Source organism: Cucurbita maxima, unplaced genomic scaffold (genome assembly GCF_002738345.1).
Source record: "Cucurbita maxima cultivar Rimu unplaced genomic scaffold, Cmax_1.0 Cma_Scf00032, whole genome shotgun sequence".
Taxonomy (NCBI): domain Eukaryota; kingdom Viridiplantae; phylum Streptophyta; class Magnoliopsida; order Cucurbitales; family Cucurbitaceae; genus Cucurbita; species Cucurbita maxima.
This window is the reverse complement of record NW_019272048.1, coordinates 1,902,722-1,925,045: the sequence shown is the minus strand read 5'-3', so window position 1 is coordinate 1,925,045 and position 22,324 is coordinate 1,902,722. Positions and strand designations below refer to the sequence as shown.

Sequence of the window (22,324 nt, the reverse complement as noted above, 5' to 3'; positions counted from 1 at the left end):
GCTTTAAACCGTTGACCTGGCCTTATTGCATTACGTAGGCCTCTTAAAGTCACTATCAAAATCCCATTATAAATACAAATCTCTATGCCCCCCTCCCTCATACCAAACCACATATCCCTTTCTCTTCCTCTTCCTTTTCATTTCAAGATTAGAGAGCGTGTGCAAAATGAGCGGGCGGATCGTGAGCCAAGAGGATCTGATGCAGTCGGAGCGGCACAGCGAGGCGGGCAGCGTTGCACCGCCTTCGAAGGTGGGCGTGCCGCCGAGGAAGAACGCGTGGGAGGAGTTTAAATCTGTGGTGAATGAGACTTTCTTCTCCGATCAGCCTCTTAGGCATTTCAAGGACCAGCCCAAGCGCAAGAAAGTTGCTCTCTTTGTGCAAGGCCTCTTCCCTGTGTTCCAATGGGGACGGGGATATAACTTTAGTAAGTTCAAAGGGGACCTCATTGCTGGCTTAACCATTGCTAGTCTTTGTATTCCTCAGGATATTGGATATGCCAAGCTTGCCAATTTGCCAGCTGAAAATGGACTTTGTAAGTATCATTTTAATATTTAAGCAACAAGGCTGATGGGTTATAATAAATGGTTCTAAAAATTTGAGTTTAGTACACAACCGTGAGATTCATGTCGGTTGGAGAGAGGAACTAAACATCCTTTATACGGTGTGGAAATTTCTCTTTGGCACACGAGTTTTAAAACCTTGAGAGGAAGCTCAGAAGAAAAAGTGCAGAGAGAACAATATCTACTAGCGGTGGGCTTGAGCTGTTACAAATGGTATCAGAACCAGACACTGGGCGATTTGTTAGCGAGGAGGCTGAACCTCGAAGGGGGTAGACACTAGGCGGTGTGCGAACAAGGATGCTGGGACGCGAAGGGGGTGGATTGGGGGTCCCACGTTGATTGGAGAGGGGAACGAGTGTCAGCGAGAACACGGGGCCTCGAAAGGGGGTGGATTAGGGGGTCCCACGTCGATTGGAGAGGGGAACGAGTGTCAGCGAGGACGCTAGGCCCCGAAAGGGAGTGAATTGGGGGGTCCCACGTCGATTGGAGAGGGTAACGAGTGCCATCGAAAACGCTGGGCCCCGAGGGAGTAGATTGTGAGATCCCACATCCGTTGAAGAGGAAAACGAAACATTCTTTATAAGGGAGTGAAAACCTCTCCCTTAGACGTGTTTTAAAGGAAAAGCCAAAAGACATTATGAGGATGTGGAAACCTCTTCGTAGTAGACCAGTTTAAAAATGTTGAGGGAAAGCCAAAAAGAAAATGCCAAAAAGAACAATATATACTAGTGCTGAACTTGAATTGTTACACTAACAACTCCATAGCTTAAACTTTTCCATTCAAACTTTTTCAACGGTCATTTCTTCTCCAATTAATATTGATAATTTCTTTGTTTGTAGATAGTAGCTTTGTCCCACCATTGGTCTACGCCGTGATGGGAAGCTCCAGAGACATCGCAATCGGCCCGGTCGCCGTCGTGTCACTTTTACTCGGAACACTCGTATCGCAGGTATACGACCCGGTGAAAGAAGCTGAAGAATACAAACGGCTAGCTTTCACGGCAACTTTCTTCGCCGGAGTAACTCAGCTAGCTCTAGGCTTCCTCCGGCTAGGATTCTTGATCGACTTTCTATCACATGCTGCGATTGTTGGGTTCATGGGTGGCGCCGCTGTCACCATTGCCCTCCAACAGCTGAAAGGTCTTCTCGGCATAAAAAACTTCACCAAGAAAACTGATATCATTTCAGTGATGCGCTCAGTTTGGAGTAATGTGCAGCATGGGGTAACCTTCATACCTTATTTTATTCCCTCAAATTTGATTGTATTGCCTTAGTTTATTCATAACTTGTTTGTTTGTTGCTTGGCTTGCAGTGGAATTGGCCGACTATACTGATAGGGGTATCATTTTTGGTGTTCCTTTTAGCTACCAAATATATAGTAAGTTCCATTTTAATTGTCGAGGATTGTTGGGAGGGAGTCCCACATTAATTAATTTAGGTAATGATCATGAGTTTACAAATATGGAATACATCTTCATTGGTACGAGGCCTTGCCATGAGAGCTTTATGTTCAAAGTAGACAATATCATACCGTTGTTAAGAGTCATTATTCCTAACATGGTATTAGAGTCATGCTCTTAACTTAGCCCTATCAATAGAATTCTTAAATGTCGAACAAATAAGTTGTGAACCTCGAAGGTGTAGTCAAAAGTGACTCAAGTGTCGAACAAATGGTGTACTTTGTTCGAAGACTTCAGAGAGGGAGTCGAACCTCGATTAAGGGGAGGCTATTCGAGAGTTCCATAAACCTTAGGAGAGACTTTATAATATACTTTGTTCGAGGGGAGGGGAGGATTATTGATTGCTTAGCCTTTGAATTACTTTTTGTTCTTGAAAACAAGATTTTGAGTATGGTTTTGGGTTGAATGTGCAGGGTAAGAAGCATAAGAAACTGTTTTGGATACCTGCTATTGCGCCCTTGACATCGGTGATACTCTCAACCTTTTTTGTGTATATCACTCGAGCTGATAAAGATGGAGTTCAGATTGTAAGTTCCATTACAATATCAACTTTGTTAAATCATAAATTTCTTTTGACTTTTGATCATAATTGAAATATATATTATTTTAGTGAAGATATCATAATACTTTGTTACTTAAGGATAATATTTTTTTAATAATTTATCCCAAAACTTTACTTTTTTACTTAATTAGGTTCGTTAATTAACTTTTTAATCATTCACCCCGTCATTTAGCCATGTTCTAGGGATGTTTATGAGTTAGGTTGGTTCAAATTATTTAGATCATTTATTCAAATTTTTATTTATAATAAAAGTGAAATATTAGTCGATAAAACTATTAGTTTACTTATTTTCGAACAAAATTTGTCATTCAATATCAATATATATTTTGAAAAAATAATTATGAAATTAAATAAAAAAATTTATATTATAATTATATAGCAAACAAAAATGTATATTTTAAAATTAAGTTGATTCAATTTAACCCAATCAGTTTGACGAGACTCCATGAACCAACACAATGTATAAAGTTTTTGTTTATTTGAACCTAATCCAGCCTAAATAAGTACATAACTCAACCCAAACTGTACAAGTTGGATTGATCGGATTTCATCGGGCTCTTTTGAAGTTTTCATTTATTTGAATCCAACTCAATTCACCTCAAATAAACCCATAACTCAACCTAAATCATACGAGTTGGGTTGGGTTGGGTTGGGTTGATCGAATTTTTCATGTCATTAGATCCTTTTAAAGTTTCATTTATTTGAATTCAACCCAATCTAACTCAAATAAGTTCATAACTTAACTCAAACGTGAGTTGGCTCGATCGGATTTTTCATTTCATTAGGCTCTTTTAAAGTTTTCATTTATTTGAACCCAACCCAATCCATCCAAAAAAGCTCATAACTCAACCTAAACCATACGAGTTTGGTTAGGTTGATCAGATTTTTTATGTTTATCGGATTCTTTGAACACCGGTTAACCCCAAAAAAATTTAGCTTCAATGACTTTTTTTTAGTTGAAATTTTATCAATTTAGTATGGTTTTATATTTTTCAGGTAAAACACATAGATAAAGGAATAAATCCTTCATCCCTTGGTAAGATCTTCTTCCATGGAGACAATCTCATCAAAGGTTTCAAAATTGGAGTGGTTGCTGGTTTGATTGCCCTAACGGTACACTTCCCTAATTTCATTCATTAATCCTAATTAAACACAATAATCTTATGTTAATTCTAATCACTAATTTGTTTGTTTAATATAGGAAGCTGTGGCCATTGCAAGAACATTTGCAGACTTAAAGGACTACGAGATCAATGGTAACAAAGAAATGATGGCTCTTGGAACCATGAACATTGCTGGCTCCATGACTTCTTGCTATGTAGCCACAGGTTATACACTTATAACTTCTTCGTCGTCGTCGTCGTCGTCCGTTAAATCTTTAACGAGCTTTTTCCATTGTCACCCGTGTAGGATCATTCTCCCGGTCGGCTGTGAACTACATGGCTGGCTGCAGCACACCGATGTCGAACATTGTCATGGCATGCGTCGTTCTCTTGACCTTAGAGCTCATCACACCCCTTTTCAAGTATACCCCTAATGCCATTCTTGCCTCCATCATCATTTGCGCCGTGATTGGGCTCATCGACATCGACGCCGTGATGTTGCTATGGAAGATCGACAAATTCGACTTCATTGCTTGCATGGGAGCTTTCTTCGGCGTCGTCTTTGATTCGGTCGAGATTGGTCTTCTCATTGCTGTAAGTACTAAACTTTGTTGGTTGAATGTTTATATCTTGAAATGAACATAATTGAAACAATACCATAGGTGAGTCTGTCGCTGTTCAAAATTCTATTGCAAGTGACGAGACCTCGCATTGCTTTGCTTGGGAAGCTCCCAAAGATTGCTATTTTTAGAAACATTTTGCAATACCCTGGGGCAAAGAGGATTGATGGAATCCTCATGGTTAGGGTTGATTCTTCTATATACTTCTCCAATGCCAACTATGTCAAAGAAAGGTACTTGTACTTCAATTTTTCTTTTTTATTTCTCTCTTAGAAATAGTTTGGAAAATGAGTACAATCACATTTAGAAATGTCCATGTGTGAGACGGGTGAGACGAGAGAAGCTTTTTGTAACAGCTATGCCCACCGTTAGTAAATGGGGCTCTTTTTATGTTGGGCTTTCTCTCAAGGATTTAAAACGCGTCTATTAGGGAGAGGTTTCTACACTCTTATAAAGAATTTTTTGTTCTCCTCCCCAATTGATGTGAGATCTCATAATCCTCCCCCCTTCGGGGCCCAACGTCCTTGCTGACACACTGCTCGTGTCAACCCCTTCGAGGCTCAGCCTCTTCGCTGGTACATTGTCTCGTGTTAACCCCTTCGAGGCTCAGCCTCTTCGCTGGCACATCGTCTCGTGTCAACCCCTTCGAGGCTCAGCCTCTTCGCTGGTACATTGTCTCGTGTTAACCCCTTCGAGGCTCAGCCTCTTCGCTGGCACATCGTCTCGTGTCAACCCCTTTGAGACTCAGCCTCTTCGCTGGCATATCGTCTCATGTCTGGTTTTGATACCATTTGTAACAGTTAATGCTCACTGTTAACAAATATTGTACTCTTTGAGGTTTTCCTTTCAAGGTTTTAAAACACGTGTACTAGGGAGAGATTTCTACACCCTTATAAAGAATGTTTCGTTCTCCTCTCCAACCGATGTGGGATCTCATAATCCTCCCCCTTTCGAGTCCCAATGTTTTTGCTAGCACACCGCCTCATGTGCACCCCCTTTCGGGGCTCATCCTCCTCGCTGACACATCGTCTTGTGTCTCCTCTCCACAGTTAGTCGATATTGTTCTCTTTGGACATTCCCTTCTGGGCTTCCTCTCATGGTTTTAAAACGCGTTCGCTAGGGAGAAGTTTCCACACCCTTATAAAGAATGTTTCATTCTCTTCTCCAACCAATGTGAGATCTCATACTTCTCCTATTCTCATCTCTGTCTCTGTCCCCACCCCCTCTTTCATTTCCTATAATAGAAAAATGTAGGGATGGGGAATACAATTTATGTCCCCGACCTCATTTATCTAATGGAAAAAAAAAATCTCTACCCGCTCCTTCCCTCCTTTCAAATTTAAATGGGAGTTTTTCGCTCTGTTCGAGGTGGGCCTCCACAAGACCTTGGTCTCCTCGGATAAATGGACATCTTCACACATTAAAATCATTTGAAATGCTCCGTTTAAAATTAAGCAGGCATGATTTTTATTGATAGCTTCACTCCCTTTCTAAGGTCTACTTGATAGCTAACTTTCATACACTTTAGGATACTGAGATGGCTAGCAGATGAAACAGAGAAGCTCAAAGACCAATCTCTCCCCATCAAAGTCGTGATCATCGACATGTCTCGTAAGTGAAACGACGTAATCGATTGAAGTAATCCACAATATATGTATGCATCAAAATGGAAATGAACAAATAATTCTTGTGTTTCCATGGCAGCGGTATCCGATATCGACACAAGTGGCATCCATGCGATCGAGGGATTGTACTCTCATTTGCAGAAGAAGGAAATTGAGCTTGCACTTGCAAATCCAGGCCCAGTGATCATGGAGAAGCTCTTAGCCGCCAACTTCGACAAACTCATTGGAGAAGAAAACATTTTCCTTAGTGTCAACGAAGCTATTAAGACTTATGCCCCAAATGCGGCTCTTGATCCTTAGCTACCACGAACTGTGTAGTGTTTTATTGTCTGTTCTTCCTTGTAGTATATAGTTTTGATCAGCTGTTTACAAATTACATATGAAGTTTTCTTGTTTTGTTCTTCTTCTTTTTGTGTGTATATTTCCTTTTCGTTCACTTAATTACGAGTTACTGGATTTTGTTGTGAATGCCATTTGGCTTTTGGCTTCGGCATGGGTTGCTTTAAAGTTTTGTTGGGTTAGAGTAACTTTTATAATATTTGCTAAACCAGTTCGCTATTTATAGTTCTTTACTCAATTAAATAAGTTATAAAGGAAATGGAAAGAAGGATAAATGAATACTAAGTATTGTATATAATAAAATGTCAAATATGATATCTATAGTAAACTGTAATAGAATACTAAATATCATACAATATATTTGTCTATAATATAGGGTCAAATATGATACATATGTAAAATGATTTAGAGGCTAAATATCATACCATTTATTTGTCTAAAGGGTCAAATATGATACCTATGCTAAACAATAATAGAGGCTAAATATCATACAATATATTTGTCGATAATAAAGTGTCAAATATAATATCTATATAAACCATAGTGGAATACCTATGTAAATCATAATGGAAGACTAAATATTATCAAGAGAGTAAAGGGTAGGCTAAATATACTCCGAGAGAGTAGTGAGTAAAGGATAGGCTAAATATCTTCTCCAGAGAGTAAAGGGCCAAATATAATACATGTAAACCGTGTACACTCCCAAGTGAATTAACCCAATTAAATAATTTGTACACTAATGTGTTGTTTGTCACCTCACTCTAAGCAATCAAAGAGTGAAATAATCTTAAAGTTTTAAGAGTTCATAATGGACTTATTTTGAATCGACGTATTTATAAGAGAGTTAATCTAGAGTTCTCGTTTTTTCCTAGATTTGGGATTGAGAATCAAATCATGCCGACTCTTAGATCTCTCGGGTTAGGTGCATGAGGCAAGTCGTGGTCGAGCTAAAGGATTTGGACCCTATCATTCTCTCTCCAAACCCCAATTGGGTTCTCAAATTTAGCTCGGGCTCGAGATTTAACCATTTTCTTGCTTACCCTTTAAAAAATTTCAACATTAATTATAGGAGTGAAAGAAACCAAAATGAACCGAGTCAATTTGGATCAAGTTGATTTTGCGGCAACTCAGATCAAATCGAACAAAAAAGAACTCAACTCGGATCGAAAAGAACCACATGTTTATATCTTTTATGATAAGTTGCCTCTCTTAGATTATCAAGCTCTTGTCAAATGCGTCTTACCTTCTTTTTCGTTCTCTCTCTGCACTTCACAATGCTTCCGTCGTGGATGACTTAGCCATATCAAACTCCTTCCACCATTGGATCTTTTGTGATGTAATTTGCAGTGAAGTTCTACTTAGAGGGCGAAATCAAAATCTATTTTTTTTTTTTCTTTCGAAGTTTTTTCTCTAAATGGACCGAAGCGAGGAAAAATTCCGTACATCGATCTTACTGGATATTCAAGTTAGAACTTGAGAATCAAAACATGAGCATCTACAACTCAGAGGGAGTAGTAAATCGTCGATTAAATCAAGCCCAAGCTGAAATTGTTTGCAAATGATGTGATTTTAAGTAACAAATGTTTGTACTTATATGGTCTATTGCCAGAGATCTACCTTAAATTTTGAGTTATTGAGACTAATTAGCGTAATCTTTTTGAGGTTTAATCAACTTTTAGATGTGCTTACTCCCCTATTAGGTGAAGTTATGGGTGAATATTATGTTGTACTCATCTTTTACCATAAGTATGAGCATATCAAATTTAGTCATTCTAAGATTTGTGGTGGTCTAGAAACTATAAATAACACCAAGAATTGCTAACTAGATACTTTCGAACTCAACTAGGTTTCAGAAGTACATTTCTGTAATTAAGTAAGGCTAAGCATAAAGTTTTCGTTATACTCATCTTTCACAGTAGACATATCAAACTTACAACAGATAAACAACTGATGACAGCAAAAGGAAAAATGGACTAAGAATGATAGCTTAAGATAAATAGGTGGACAACATAGCTCAAATGAGGGAATTTCCCTTGAAAAATAGCAACATGCTTGATAAGTCTTCAATCCTTTACTCTCTTTTCTTATTTTATTAATTTTGTAGGATCAAAATGTTGATTCCTCTGTGTAAATTAATGTGTATGGAGAGCTAAACCTTATAGGGAAGACGAGAGAGTTTGATGTAGTTAAGAATGTTGACGGTTGATTTCAGTTTATTAAAAAGTTTTTAATTAATAATCTACCAGTTTGTTTAATTGATCACTTTACCCTACATAGTTCTTTCTCTTATTCGAAAGAAGAGAGCAAGATAATCCTCTTTAATACTCTATTCTGATTGCAAGAATAATTTTTCTTCTAGAGTTTTGTTTAACGGAAATTACAAAACGATTATGAAAGTAATCACTATACATGACCCTTAGAACCGGACTTGAGAATCTATTAAAAGAGATAATTCGTGTGAAGTATATGGCTCTAGTTTTTTAGCGTCGAACCAATTGAAGTTAATTAATTAAGATATTGCTAATCTAATCATAATTCTAAGACATTAATCTCGACCAAAACGTCAAAGATTCAAGTTAATGTAACATTTCAAACACGATAATTTTTCAGGTAGATATAAGGTAATATGCATTATCAATATTGTATTTGCTAACCATTAGACGAGCATATCATACCAGCTTACAAATATGACCGAGCTTTATTTATTAGTTTTTTTGAGTTCACAATCAAATTAGAACGGTAATTTAAACTTATTCTATGAACTATGCTCGGGAATTGAAAATGAATTATTATATTAACAATAAAATTAGAAAATTTAAAATAATAATGAAGAATCTTTATATTTTGTATTAAAAGAAAATGAAACTTTGACTACAGTTCATTTATAAAATTATTATAATCTCCAAAAGCAAATTCCAAGCAGATAAGAACAATGAAGAAAGTATTAAAATTTGTATTGAGTTTTCATTAGCCAACCATCTCCCTTATCACTACAGTTCATTTATGTCTTTTTTTTTTTAAAAAAATAAATATTAGTTAATTAATTAATTAATTATATAGTAATTAAGGTCTCAAGATGCACGTGTTGGCCGGCTTTATAATATACACTCTAAAAAATATTTTTATTTACGTTAATTTATAGGTGTGTTCATATGATTTGATAACTTGATCAATCTGAACTTTTTATGTGACACTCGAGTAAATAAGGGATACATAAATGGATTGAGACTACATCTAAAGGAAAGCGATTCTGAAGATAGAAAGTTACTGCCTATACCAGTAAAGTGTACCTTCCTTTTCGGGGGCTCAGTCATAGAAACTCAATGGTTAACGTGTTTTACTTGGAGAAATTCCATATTCAGTAATTTCTTAGTAGTTTTCATGCAATACATGTTAGGTGTTGTGTTGGTAAGTGGGAATAGTTTTCACTCTTAAGAAGCGAGGAGTAGATAATGTGATTGTGTCGTATGGGAACGCCAAGGTTAACAGGTGTCAAATCTAGATTTCAAAGCATGATCTAAATCCTCGATTGTTATATTTCAGTTTGGATTGCGATGAATTTTTTATAAATAAAAGAATTGGTTTGATTTGCGAATTGACATATTTTTTGTCTGAGTCAACCCGAAAATAGTGTTACAACTTAAGTCTACCCTATTTTTAAAAAGATGAATATTTAATTTTCCATCGATGTTAGTGATGTGTTGTGGCTTATAAATATTTGATATTTGAATTTTTTTAGATTTTAGTTATTGATCTAACATATATTGTTGATAAGTATGATTTAAAAAAAAAAACACCTTGCAACCCAATTCAACCCAACTTATATATGGTTTGGTTGGGTTGGGGGGTTGTGAGCTCGCTTGTGGTGTCGTTGACCGTCCTCATCAGTCACTCCCCCAAGGTCGCCTTTACAAAACCAGAAAGTTCATCGTTGGTAGTCCCTAATTGACAATCCTGGAGTGTTGTTATGGTGTCGACGATGATCGATTTCTGAAGCTGGCGTCGCTGATTAGAGATTCTCCTCATGATTGCCAAACAAAACACTTTGAAACGCTCATTCTCTCGTTGGATGCCACCCGTTGTTATTGTCAATTACCAAATATTTTTATGCTTTTCTAATAGAAAAGAAAAAAAAACACAATAATTTAGTTGGGTAGCGGAAGTAAAAGTAAGATCGATTGCATTCACACATCCACGAACAGACATGAATAAAGAGATTCAAAGATTTACAATATGATTGTTATTTTTATGTCGTATGATTCGAGTAATTAAATATAGCTGACTTGACGATACCTTAACGGTTTAGTTCATAGACTTGAAATCCTCATACTTTAATGAGAAGATCTTCAAAGATCAATTCATTTCATTTTAAAAGAGGGTATGCTATGAGATCAAAGGCCACATTTTGGCTGGCAGCTGGACGTTTTATTGGTGCCATTGCGTGGTTTGATGAGTCGTGGAAGTATTCGATCGATAAAATATGGTGTAAACTTTGGTTGTCTTGTTCATAAATTTATGTGATTATGAATAATAATTAAAAAAAAGGGTCAAGCTAAAACTTAAATTTAGATATCGACATCTAGTGGCAATTTGTAAGGTCTAAAGAATCTTAAATTCTCCAACTACGGTCGTGTTAAAAGACAACAATGTATAGACAATAATAAAAAACCAACTTTACACAGTTTCACTTAACATTAGCTGTATCATTTCGTTCTTAGCTTGAATGGTAAAGGGTTACATTCAAATCTACGATAATATATGATTATCGTCGGATGTCATTTGAATCTTCTTTTAATAAGGTCTGGGACAAATTTCATTTGTGTTGGAATACATATAAAAGAAAATATTCTTTTACGTATCGGTAACTACGCTTGGTTGGTGTCAAAACGTCGCTTAGTTAATATCGTAGTGCTCGATGCATTTGCAATGGTAATAGAACTAAACTAAGTAATAGTAACTATTTGTTCATGTTAATGAAATGTTGTGTAAAAGTGTCACAAATTCAAGTTTACTGGCCAGTTTTATTGAGTTTCTAGATTCAAATGAGTGATTAAATCAATGCATATAAACCAAAAGATTGTGGAAAAAGTCTAAACAAATCTTAACAAGGGAATTGATTTCGAACCACTCGAATGGGATGTTTAGTTAGTCTCTAATCATTTAAATCTCTCAATATTCGTGTGAGATCTCCCATCGAAACAAAGCATTCCTTATAAGGTGTGGAAATCTTTTCCTAATAGATAGCGTTTTAAAATCGTGAGGCTGACGACTATATATAGCGGGTCAAACCAAACAATATTTACTAACTGTAAGCTTGGGCTATTACAAATGGTATCATAGTTAGTAGGGCTAGACCCTCTTCAAAGTAGTCACGTTTTAAAATCTTGAAGGGAAGTTGTTGAAGGAAAATTCAAGAAAGGACAATATTTGTCACTCGTGGGTTTGAACTGTTACAATCTTTATTTAATTTCTTTGAATTACTCGATTTCTATGTATATGTGCATAAAATTTGTCCAAATATTGGAGACCAAAAAAATGTGTACTATTAGAAGAGTTCATTCGTTAACGGTACACCCTCTAATACATATCTTAGTAATGTAGATGTACAAAAGTCAATATTAGTTATACATTATGTATTAGTCATATAAATACTATACTTGATCATTGATACAATAATGTTATATAAATGACATATTACATTAATGATACAAAAAATATATATCAATTATAAACCTTTAAAACTAAGCCTTTTCTTATAATTAAAAAAAAATTAAAAATTCGAAAAACCTAATTAATTCAACCTAAATCGTTTAGATTATAAATTTATATGAGTTATATTGAATTTAAATAAATGAAAATTTTACAGGTCGGGTTAAATTAAAAAAAAATAAAAACTTTATTCAATGTTCCTCCAAAATCAAATTAGGTTGAATCCAACCTTTATGGTTCTTTTAAAATTCATTTTTGTTTAGGATACAATTATATAGGTATATGTTTATTTTATTTTTAAATTTTATAATTATTTTTTATTATTTATCCTCAAAATAATTTTTAAAAATATATATTCAAATTAAATCATAAATATTAATTAAATAATTAAAAATAAATAAATAGATATTTTACCGGCAAAGATCCTAGATTTTAGTTACCTAAAGTTGCTACGGTCAACATCATCATTTAAGTAATAAATTTTAGACTAAAATAGACTTCATCGTTGAAAACACCTTTATGGTCTTACCTGTTTAACACATAATTCACAAATAAACTTAAAAATGATAATGAAATAAATTTAAAAACATTAAATGTAGAACAACCTATTCAAACAGGTGGAATCTGAGAGGAGTCTGTTTGCAGGCGTAACACGTGTCACCAAGGAAGAGGGACACGTCGCATTTTGCTTCTTGGGTCGAGGCGCAAGTTCGAGTCTGCTCTCAAGTACATAAATCCACGAAACTCTCAAAAACTGAAATCCCTCTCTTGTTACCAACGTTGATGTACGTAAGAAGGATGAAACGTACCTTAGATGAACATACTGTCATCAAGGTCCCTTTCATGGCGTGAATCAGGCGTTTCAACATCAGGTTTGGTCGTTTTGGTTATGGTTTTACGGTTTTGGGTCTAGCCAGAAAACTTTGCTGAGCTCGTCTCTCTTTGGCTTTTCCCTCTAATTTTCTCTTTTGTAGGTGTCTTGAGAGCACGTCTAAGATCTGAGGTGATGTTTCGCGATCCGTGGAGGTCGCGGGGTGTGTCTCAGTGTGGATTGTGAGAATTCCGACATTTTTCAGCTACTAGCTGAATTTTTTTAAAAAAAACCTTAATACCGAGACATTACATTACATGCTGAGTTTTATTTTTATTTTTAAAAAAATAAATAATTGACCCGAATAATCTAAATCAATCTAATCCAAGAAACTTTATGTTTGAATTGAGTTCATTATTTAACAAACGTTGTTTGAATTGAAAGAGTCAGACAATCCAAAACAATTGAATTTAGTCTAAAAATAACTCAAATTTATACCAACAAAAAAAACATCTAGAAGGTATTAAAAAAAACAAGTCGGTTATATATACAAACAAGACAAAATTACAGCCTTTTTCTTCACCACAAATACAATATTGGTCTCGATGGTTACCATGCATTCCAAAACGCGTCAATACTCTCCTTACTTAGCCGTCGTCTTCCCAGCCCACCAGATTTCAAACCCACAATTTTCTTTTGTTCTTTACCCTCCCCACTTTCCACGAACCTCACCGTCAAGTTTAAACGCTTCAAGTCTCATCGTTAGCAGATATTATCATCTTTAAACTTTTTTCTGATACCCATCGAAGAGGTTTTTGATTTTCCCTCACAAACTTTCTCCTAAAATTTTTAAAACTCGTCTACTAGGAATAAGTTTTCACATCTTTATAAAAAGGTATTTTTGTTCTCCTTCCAATTGTTCTCTTCTCAATCGAAATGGAATCTCACGAAATTAAGAACCATTCTTCTTCATTAAGCTTCCACCCCACACACATATATATATATATTATACCCATTTCTCCTTCCTTCCCTATCTTCCATTTGTTAATCAAAACTACCCATGTTTTCTTCACCAAATTCTTCTCCAAACCGAGTGGCTTTCTTCACCCCGATGGTGAGCAATCCGACCAGGCCGATGGTGGGCTTGTCCTGCAAGGCTGCTACCACCAAAGGGCCTGATTATTACAAATTGCTGTCGGTGAGTAGCGGCTGCAATGCAAGCGGTGAAGAGATCAAGAGGGCTTATAGAGCCATGGCTTTGCAGTATCATCCTGACCTGGTTTGTGATCCTTTGCTCAAAGAGCAGTCTACCAAGATGTTTGTTCAGCTCAATGCGGCTTACAAGACGCTCTCAGATCCTGTTCTTAGAAGACAATATGATGACTCTATGATGGGTTTGAATAATGGGTATTCCTATGAGAGAAGAGGCTTTGAGGTGGATAGAACCGTGTGGCAAAGGCAGATTCTTGAGCTCAAGCGTCGGTCTGCATGTCAAAGGGATCGGTCGGTGTCGTGGGGCGGGAGAATGCGGGCTCGGAATTACTCGGAATGTTAATGTTGTCTAACCTTGTCGAAATTTAAGTTTTTGATTAGGACATGCAATAGAATTATTCTTTCATATCTATGGAAAATAAAGCAATCAAATTGGATCTACATGATTTAGATTTCACCCTCGAAGCAAATCATATTGAATTATCAAAATCAAGAATAAATTACTACTAAACTTAGAACGATATTCATCATTCTAAAACGTTGAACCATTTCCTTTTATTAGTTAAACATCAAAATAGTTTTAGCTATTGTGATGAATGGAGTTAATAAACATTCACTAATCACATCACTAATTCATTTAGGGACCTAAATCAAGTAGGAAAGGTGGTGGGAAGATTGTAGATTAAGTGACCTTAAATGGGGTTGAACTTGACTAAGATCAAATAAAATGGATATGAAGTACCCATATGCGTTCAAGAGGTATGGTATTATTTTGTATCCATTTTATTTCAATAATATTATCAAATATATGTTTTGTTTTTTTTAATACATTTGATATATGTCATGTATATACTATACCTCTTTCATATGTCAAACACATGAATGGACCTATCCTTTCGGTCTATATTCCTTTAGGTGGCTATCCTAAACGGATAATTGGATTTGTATTTACTGTTCTACACATGGTCCACACGTGCGAGTATGGACCCACCAGTTGGTTCGCATACCTCTTGAGCCCCTTTCTTGTCAGGCGAGCATTCTCTAATAGTTGTTGATGTCAGACACCCGTTAGGAATATCGACCGTCATACTCATGTTGTTTCATAAACATATCACACATATCAAGCAATTGACACGTGAAGAACCACGTGGCACGTGTCATCATACAAATCATCAATTTCTAACCATACAGATAGTAAAGTCATTTACTTGGTTGGCCTTAACCAAAGTTCTATATAACTCAAAATCTATTTGTTTTTGTCGACATCACCTATTTTGAATATTCACTTAATTGTCTCTGTAAAAATCGAATTTCATGTTTTCATTGTTTCTAAATTGTGTTTGGCATGTACTCTCCGCCAATTTTAATCCATTCCTACTTTTAAAATTATTGACTTTTAATTTTTAAAATTATTGACTTTTAATTTTTAAAATTATTGACCATTTAATTTCTAACTTACATAATTGCAACTAAATTAGTGAAGATCTCAAATACAACATTTTTTCCTAAAAACAAAATTAGGATAAAAGAAAAGAAGGTCAAAATAAAGTGTCATCTCTCAAATTTGCCATCTACCTTCCTCAAATCTTAAGTTTTTTTTTTTTTTTTTTTGGGTTAGAATTTCTGATAGGTTTCTTTTTCTTTTTTCCTGAAATTCTTATAGTTTTTTGTTTCTTTCTTCTTCTTTCTTTCAGAAATTATGATACATGATGCGGTCGGTGGTTGGTTGAGGAGAGAGATATTTAGGGGAAGGGAGAAGACGTTAGTGGAGAAAAGAGAAAAGTCTGTGTCGGACGGAGAGGAGGTTAGTGGAGAAAAGTCTGTTAGGTATAAAAAGTTCGGTGGTTGGTTGTGGAGAGAGTCTGACAGTCTAAAAAAGTCAGTGATTTGTTGAGGAGAGAGATATTTAGGGGAAGGGAGAAGAGGATAGTAGAGAAAAGTCTGTCAAATTAGGATAGGTCTCAAAACTAACTGTCTGAAACGTTTTTTTCCTGTTTTTTGTTCCTTTCTTTTTCTTTTTCTTTTTTTTTCTTTTTTTTTTTTTTTTTTTTTTTTTTTTTTTGGGATAGTTTTTATGTTTGTTTCTTTTGTTCATAAATTCTGATCATTTTTTTTTTTTGTTTGTTTTTTGTTTTTTTTTTTTAAGAAATTATGATAGTTTTTTTTCTGTTTTTAAGAGATATGGTTTTTTAGATAGTTGAGGGGAGAGATATGGCTTCGTCGTTGGGTGAGAGAAGAGATACGGTTTCCTCATAGATATAGTTTTCTGGTTTGTTGAGGAGAGAGATGATTTTCTCGTAGATATAGTTTTCTCGTTCATTGAGGAGAGATATGATTTTCTCGTTCGTTGAGGGAGATATGATTTTCTCGTGTGTTGAGGAGAGAGATGATTTTCTCGTAGATATGGTTTCCTCATTCGTTGAGGAGAGTGGTTTCCTTGTAGATATAGTTTTCTCGTTCGTTGAGGAGAGAAATAGGATTTTCTCATAGATATGGTTTTCTCGTTCGTTGAGAGAGAGATATGGTTTTCTCGTTAATTGAGGGAGAGATAGTTTTGTCTTTCATTGAGGGCAGAGATATGGTTTCGTCGTTCGTTGATGGAGAGAGATATGGTTTCCTCGTAGATATGGTTTTCTCTCGTCCGTTGAGGAGAGAGATATGATTTTCTCGTAGATATAGTTTTCTCATTCGTTGAGGAGAGAAATATGATTACCTCGTAGATATGGTTTTCTCATTCGTTGAGGAGAGAAATATGATTTTCTTGATGATATGGTTTTCTCGTTCATTGAGGAGAGAGATATGATTTTCTCGTAGAGATGGTTTTCTCGTTCGCTGAGGGGAGAAACATGGTTTCGTCGTTCGCTGAGGGGAGGGACATGGTTTCGTCGTTCGCTAAGGAGAGAGATGGTTTTCGCGTTGGTTGAGGGGAGAGATGATTTTCTCGTAGATATGGTTTTCTCGTTCGTTGAGGGGAGAGATAAATATGGTTTCGTCGTTCGCCAAGGGGAGGGACATGGTTTTCTGGTTCGATGAGGGAAAAGATATGGTTTTCTCATTTGTTGAGAGGAGAGATATGGTTTTCTCGTTTGTTGATAGGAGAGATATGGTTTCGTCGTTCGTTGATGGGAGAGATATAGTTTCGTCGTTCGTTAAGGAGAGAAATATGATTTTCTCGTAGATATAGTTTTCTCCTTCATTGAGAAGAGAAATATGATTTTCTCATAGATATGGTTTTCTCGTTCGTTGAGGGAAGAGATATGGTTTCGTCGTTCGTTGAGAAGAGAGTGGTTTCCTCGTAGATATGATTTTCTCGTTCATTGAAAGGAGAGATATGATTTTCTCGTTCATTGAGAGAGAGATATGATTTTCTCATTCGTTGAAAGGAGAGATATGATTTTCTCTTTCGAGGGGAAAGATATTGTTTTCTCGTTCGAGGGGAGAGATAAACTTTTCTCGTTCGAGAGGATTTCTCGTCTGTTGAGGGGAGACATATGGTTTCGTCATTCGTTGAGGGGAAAGATAAATATGGTTTCGTCGTTTGCCAAGGGGAGAGACATGGGTTTCTCGTTCGATGAGGGGAGAGATATGGTTTTCTCATTTGCTGAGGGTAGAGATATGGTTTTCTTGTTTCTTTGATGGGAGAGATATGGTTTCTTCGTTCGTTGATGGGAGAGATATGGTTCCGTAGTTCGTTGAGGAGAGAAATATGATTTTCTCGTAGACATAGTTTGCTCCTTCGTTGAGAAGAGAAATATGATTTTCTCGTAGATATGGTTTTCTCGTTTGTTGAGGAGAGAGATATGGTTTCGTCGTTCGATGAGAAGAGAGTGGTTTCCTCGTAGATATGATTTTCTCGTTCATTGAGAGGAGAGATATGATTTTCTCGTTCGTTGAAAGGAGAGATATGGCTTTCTCTTTCGAGGGGAAGGATATGATTTTCTCGTTCGAGGGGAGAGATAAGCTTTTCTCGTTCGAGGGGAGAGATAGGCTTTTCTCGTTTGTTGAGGGGAGACATATGGTTTCGTCGTTCGTTGAGGGAAAAGATAAATATGGTTTCGTCGTTCGCCGAGGGGAGAGACATGGTTTTCTCGTTTGATGAGGGGAGAGATATGGTTTCTCATTTGTTGAGGGTAGAGATATGGTTTTCTTGTTTCGTTCATGGGAGAGATATGGTTTTGTCGTTCGTTGATGGGAGAGATATGGTTCCGTCGTTCGTTGAGGAGAGAAATATGATTTTCTCGTAGATATAGTTTTCTCCTTCGTTGGGAAGAGAAATATGATTTTCTCATAGATATGGTTTTCTCGTTCGTTGAGGGGAGAGATATGGTTTCGTCGTTCGTTGAGAAGAGAGTGGTTTCCTCGTAGATATGATTTTCTCGTTCATTGAGATGAGAGATATGATTTTCTCGTTCATTGAGAGGAGAGATATGATTTTCTCATTCGTTGAAAGGAGAGGTATGGTTTTCTCTTTCAAGGGGAAAGATATGGTTTTCTCGTTCGAGGGGAGAGATAAGCTTTTCTCGTTCGAGGGGAGAGATATGCTTTTCTCGTTCGTTGAGGGGAGAGATATGCTTTTCTCTTTCGAGGGGAGAGATGTTTTTCTCATTCGAGGGGAGAGATATGCTTTTCTCGTTTGTTGAGGGGAAACATGGTTTCGTCGTTCGTTGAGGGGAGAGATGTGGTTTCGTCATTCGTTGAGGAGAGAAATATGATTTTTCTCGTAGGTATAGTTTCGTCGTTCGTTGAGGAGATAAATATGATTTTCTCGTAGATATAGTTTTCTCGTTCATTGAGATGAGAGGTATGATTTTCTCATTCGTTGAGAGGAGAGATATGATTTTCTCGTTCGTTGAGGGGAGAGATATGGTTTTCTCTTTCGAGGGGAGAGATGTTTTTCTCATTCGAGGGGAGAGATATGCTTTTCTCGTTTGTTGAGGGGAGACATGGTTTCGTCGTTCGTTGAGGGGAGAGATGTGGTTTCGTCATTCGTTGAGGAGAGAAATATGATTTTTCTCGTAGGTATAGTTTCGTCGTTCGTTGAGGAGAGAAATATGATTTTCCTGTAGATATAGTTTTCTCGTTCGCTGAGGAGAGAAATATGATTTTCTCGTAGATATGGTTTTCTCGTTCGTTGAAGGGAGAGATATGGTTTCGTCGTTCGTTGAGGAGAGAGTGGTTTCTTCGTAGATATGAGTTTCTCGTTCATTGAGATGAGAGATATGCTTTTCTCATTCGTTGAAGGGAGAGATATGCTTTTCTCGTTCGAGGGGAGAGATATGCTTTTCTCATTCGTTGAGGGGAGAGATATGTTTTTCTCGTTCGAGGGGAGAGATATGTTTTTCTCTTTCTTTGAGGGGAGAGATATGCTTTTCTCGTTCGTTGAGGTGAGAGATATGGTTTCGTCGTTCATTGAGGAGAGAGATATGGTTTCGTTGTTAGTTGAGGAGAGAATGGTTTCCTCGTATATATGATTTTCTCGTTCATTGAGATGAGAGATATGATTTTCTCGTTCATTGAAGGGAGAGATATGATTTTCTCTTTCGAGGGGATAGATATTTTTTTCTCGTTCAAGGGGAGAGATGCTTTTCTCATTCGTTGAGGTGAGAGATATGTTTTTCTCGTTCGTTGAGGGGAGAGATGCTTTTCTCATTCGTTGAGGTGAGAGATATGGCTTCGTCGTTCGTTGAGGAGAAAGATATGGTTTCTCGTAGATATAGTTTTCTCATTCGATGAGGAGAGGGATATGGTTTCCTCGTATATATGATTTTTTTCGTTCAATGAGGAGAGAGATATAATTTTCTCGTAGATATGGTTTTCTCATTCGTTGAGGGGAGAGATATGGTTTCGTCATTCGTTGAGGAGAGAGTGATTTTCTCGTAGATATGATTTTCTCGTTCATTGAAGGGAGAGATATGATTTTCTCGTTCGTTGAAGGGAGAGATATGTTTTTCTCGTTCGTTGAAGGGAGAGATATGCTTTTCTTGTTCGAGGGGAGAGATATGCTTTTTCTCGTTCGTTGAGGGGAGAGATATTGTTTCGTCGTTCGTGGAGGGGAGAGATTTGGTTTTCTCATTCGATGAGAAGAGATATATGGTTTCCTCGTAGATATGATTTTCTCATTCGATAAGGAGAGAGATATAGTTTCCTCGTAGATATGGTTTTTTTAGTTCAATGAGGAGAGAGATATAATTTTCTCGTAGATATGGTTTTCTCGTTCATTGAGGAGATAGATAGCATTTTCTGGTAGATATGGTTGTTGTTTTTCGATAATCGGCCAGGGAAATCCTTTTTTTTTTTCGGTGAGAGGAAATCTGGAAATCTTTTTTTTTCGGTGAGAGGAAATCATTGACGAGAAGTTGGAAGAAAATAAAACCGGTAAAATAACAAAGAGAGAGAATTGTTGAATGCTTAAAATTAAGTGTTTTAAAATCTTCTGAAAAAGATTGACCTTTTTAAATATAACTTATTCTAAAAATGGATAGAGAGTGGCCAAATTTGTGTCAGTCCATACAAAATTGTCATTTAAAACTTTGGTATTCTATTCTTTGTCAAATGGTCAAACATAGGTATTCAATAACTAATGAAATCGTGTGAATCTAAATAAAGAAAAAACTCAGGTTTTATTTAACAATCTCCTCCTAAAACCTGTGGTATATCTACCTTATTTTGTTTGTACTCCGATTTGAGCCCTATGGCTCGGTGTCCCTGGCGGCATGTCCTCCAGACCATCATGTTCGGCCACCTCTTCTTCGAGTTGGCGCGCCGCCAGTCCAGGTGGTTCACCTCTTCCTAATAGGTCTTCCATCCTCCGGTACCTGGCCGAGAGGTTGACTGGTTGCTCTATCTCCAACTCTAGGATGTAAAGGCAGTTTGCCGTGCACCGAACTTGCGTGAGCAACCGTCGTCGATCATCGCGGATCCTAAGTAGCCCGCGCTTGATGGAAATGTGGCAGCCGGCCTTATTGAGTTGACCCAAGCTCACAATATTAGCCTTGAGCCTCGAGATGAAGTAGACGTCGGTCAGCTTGTGATGTTTGCCTCCCTTGCCGACGAACAGGATGGTGTCGTGCCCTTCGATCTCGACGACGGAGCCGTCACCGAATTTCACCGTCCCGCGAATCCCCGAGTCAAGCTCGGAGAACTCAAACTTGGCCCTGGTCATATGGTTTGTTGCCCCCGTGTCGAGGACCCATCGCCGGTGCTCTTGCTGCTCGCCTCTTTCACCGATTTGAGCGAACACTCGCTCCTCCTTCAGTTGAATTGGCTCCCCAGCCGGTGCCTTTGTTATGCACAATTGGAGCTCTTCCTCGGGTTCGACGCTCACCGGAGTAGTTATGCCGTCGTCGATTACCTCTGTGGATTTGGGGAGCTCTTCCTCGGGTTTGACGCTCACCGGAGCAATTATGTCGTCGTCGATTACCTCTATGGATTTGGAATCGGAATTAGGGACATCAGGTAGGACTGATGCAGTCACCATGAAAAGGGTCGGCTCGTCCTCCTCGGATTGAGCCACATGGGCCTTCTCGAGCGTCTCCTTGTTCCTGAGCTTGCTCCAGCAATTCTTGCTCAGGTGATCTCTCTTCCCACAATACGAGCACTGGATTGGCTCGTCATCAGTCGGCTCCTCCTTCTTTTGATCCTCCTCTTTCCCGCGCATGTGCCGGCGAGATTTCCATGGCTTCTTACCGCCTTTGCGGCTGGAAGGCCCATTGCTCTCGCCGGTGTCGTCACAGAGCTTTAGGCATGCAAGCCATTCCTCTTCAGTGAGGAGTAGACGACCCTCCTGGTCGACAGCTGAAACGATATTTTTCTTCCGCTGCTCGATGTTACGCAGTCTTCCGATCACCTCTTCCACCGTTAGGTCGTTCACGTCAAGCAATGTCTCGATCGAAATCGCAACTTGCTCGAGGTGATCGGGGACGACCTGCAGCATCTTCTTCACGATTTCTGTCTCGCTGATGCTGCCACCGAGAGTGGTGATGCTGTTGGCGAGCCCCGTGATCCGCATTGAAAAATCATCGACAGATTCGCCGTCCTTAAAGCGAATCTCCGAAAGCTCTTTCCACAGCTGCTCGATGTTGGATTCCCGCACTCGCTGTACACCGACCCGCCGGGATTTGATTCCCTCCCAGGCCGACCCGCCGGGATTTAATTCCCTCCCAGGCCGATTATATTAGCTATTATAATCTCAGACCATATTCAAAAAAAATTTCTCAGACAAATAAACAAGTAACCCATCAAATAGATTTTTTTTAATTATTATCACTTAGTCTTGTAAAATATTTTGTTTTAAATGAGATGATTTTTTTTTTTTTTTTTTTT

The 22,324-nt window shown here is 37.5% G+C and overlaps 3 protein-coding genes across 3 annotated transcripts; 2 read left to right on the top strand and 1 right to left on the bottom strand.

Moving 5' to 3' along the window:
- Positions 1-104: 104 nt before the first annotated feature.
- On the top strand, positions 105-6,399 carry LOC111467036 (sulfate transporter 1.2-like). The gene is made up of 10 exons (XM_023111816.1): positions 105-533; positions 1,402-1,784; positions 1,874-1,939; positions 2,435-2,548; positions 3,580-3,696; positions 3,785-3,911; positions 3,994-4,280; positions 4,349-4,539; positions 5,835-5,917; positions 6,011-6,399. The coding sequence occupies exons 1-10, from the start codon at positions 167-169 to the stop codon at positions 6,229-6,231; spliced, it is 1,956 nt and encodes a 651-aa protein (XP_022967584.1). The 5' UTR covers positions 105-166; the 3' UTR covers positions 6,232-6,399.
- A 7,502-nt stretch (positions 6,400-13,901) lies between these two features.
- Positions 13,902-14,345, top strand: LOC111467103 (chaperone protein dnaJ 20, chloroplastic-like). Its single transcript, XM_023111891.1, has one exon. The coding sequence runs from the start codon at positions 13,902-13,904 to the stop codon at positions 14,343-14,345; it is 444 nt and encodes a 147-aa protein (XP_022967659.1).
- A 6,291-nt stretch (positions 14,346-20,636) lies between these two features.
- On the bottom strand, positions 20,637-21,935 carry LOC111467102. Its single transcript, XM_023111890.1, has 2 exons — positions 21,454-21,935; positions 20,637-21,390 (listed from the first exon to the last, which is right to left on the bottom strand). The coding sequence occupies exons 1-2, from the start codon at positions 21,933-21,935 to the stop codon at positions 20,664-20,666; spliced, it is 1,209 nt and encodes a 402-aa protein (XP_022967658.1). The 3' UTR covers positions 20,637-20,663.
- Between the last annotated feature and the right edge of the window lie 389 nt (positions 21,936-22,324).

What these genes read in the sequence shown, in the direction of transcription:
- LOC111467036 (XM_023111816.1), top strand. Translation starts at nt 167, where the DNA reads ATGAGCGGGCGGATCGTGAGCCAAGAGGATCTGATGCAGTCGGAGCGG. An exon ending in ATAAAGATGGAGTTCAGATT is followed by an intron (nt 2,549 to 3,579) that starts GTAAGTTCCATT and finishes TATATTTTTCAG; the next exon opens with GTAAAACACATAGATAAAGG. An exon ending in CGTGATCATCGACATGTCTC is followed by an intron (nt 5,918 to 6,010) that starts GTAAGTGAAACG and finishes TTTCCATGGCAG; the next exon opens with CGGTATCCGATATCGACACA.
- LOC111467103 (XM_023111891.1), top strand. Translation starts at nt 13,902, where the DNA reads ATGGTGAGCAATCCGACCAGGCCGATGGTGGGCTTGTCCTGCAAGGCT.
- LOC111467102 (XM_023111890.1), bottom strand. Translation starts at nt 21,935, where the DNA reads ATGCTGCAGGTCGTCCCCGATCACCTCGAGCAAGTTGCGATTTCGATC. An exon ending in ACTGCATCAGTCCTACCTGA is followed by an intron (nt 21,391 to 21,453) that starts TGTCCCTAATTC and finishes TGCTCCGGTGAG; the next exon opens with CGTCAAACCCGAGGAAGAGC.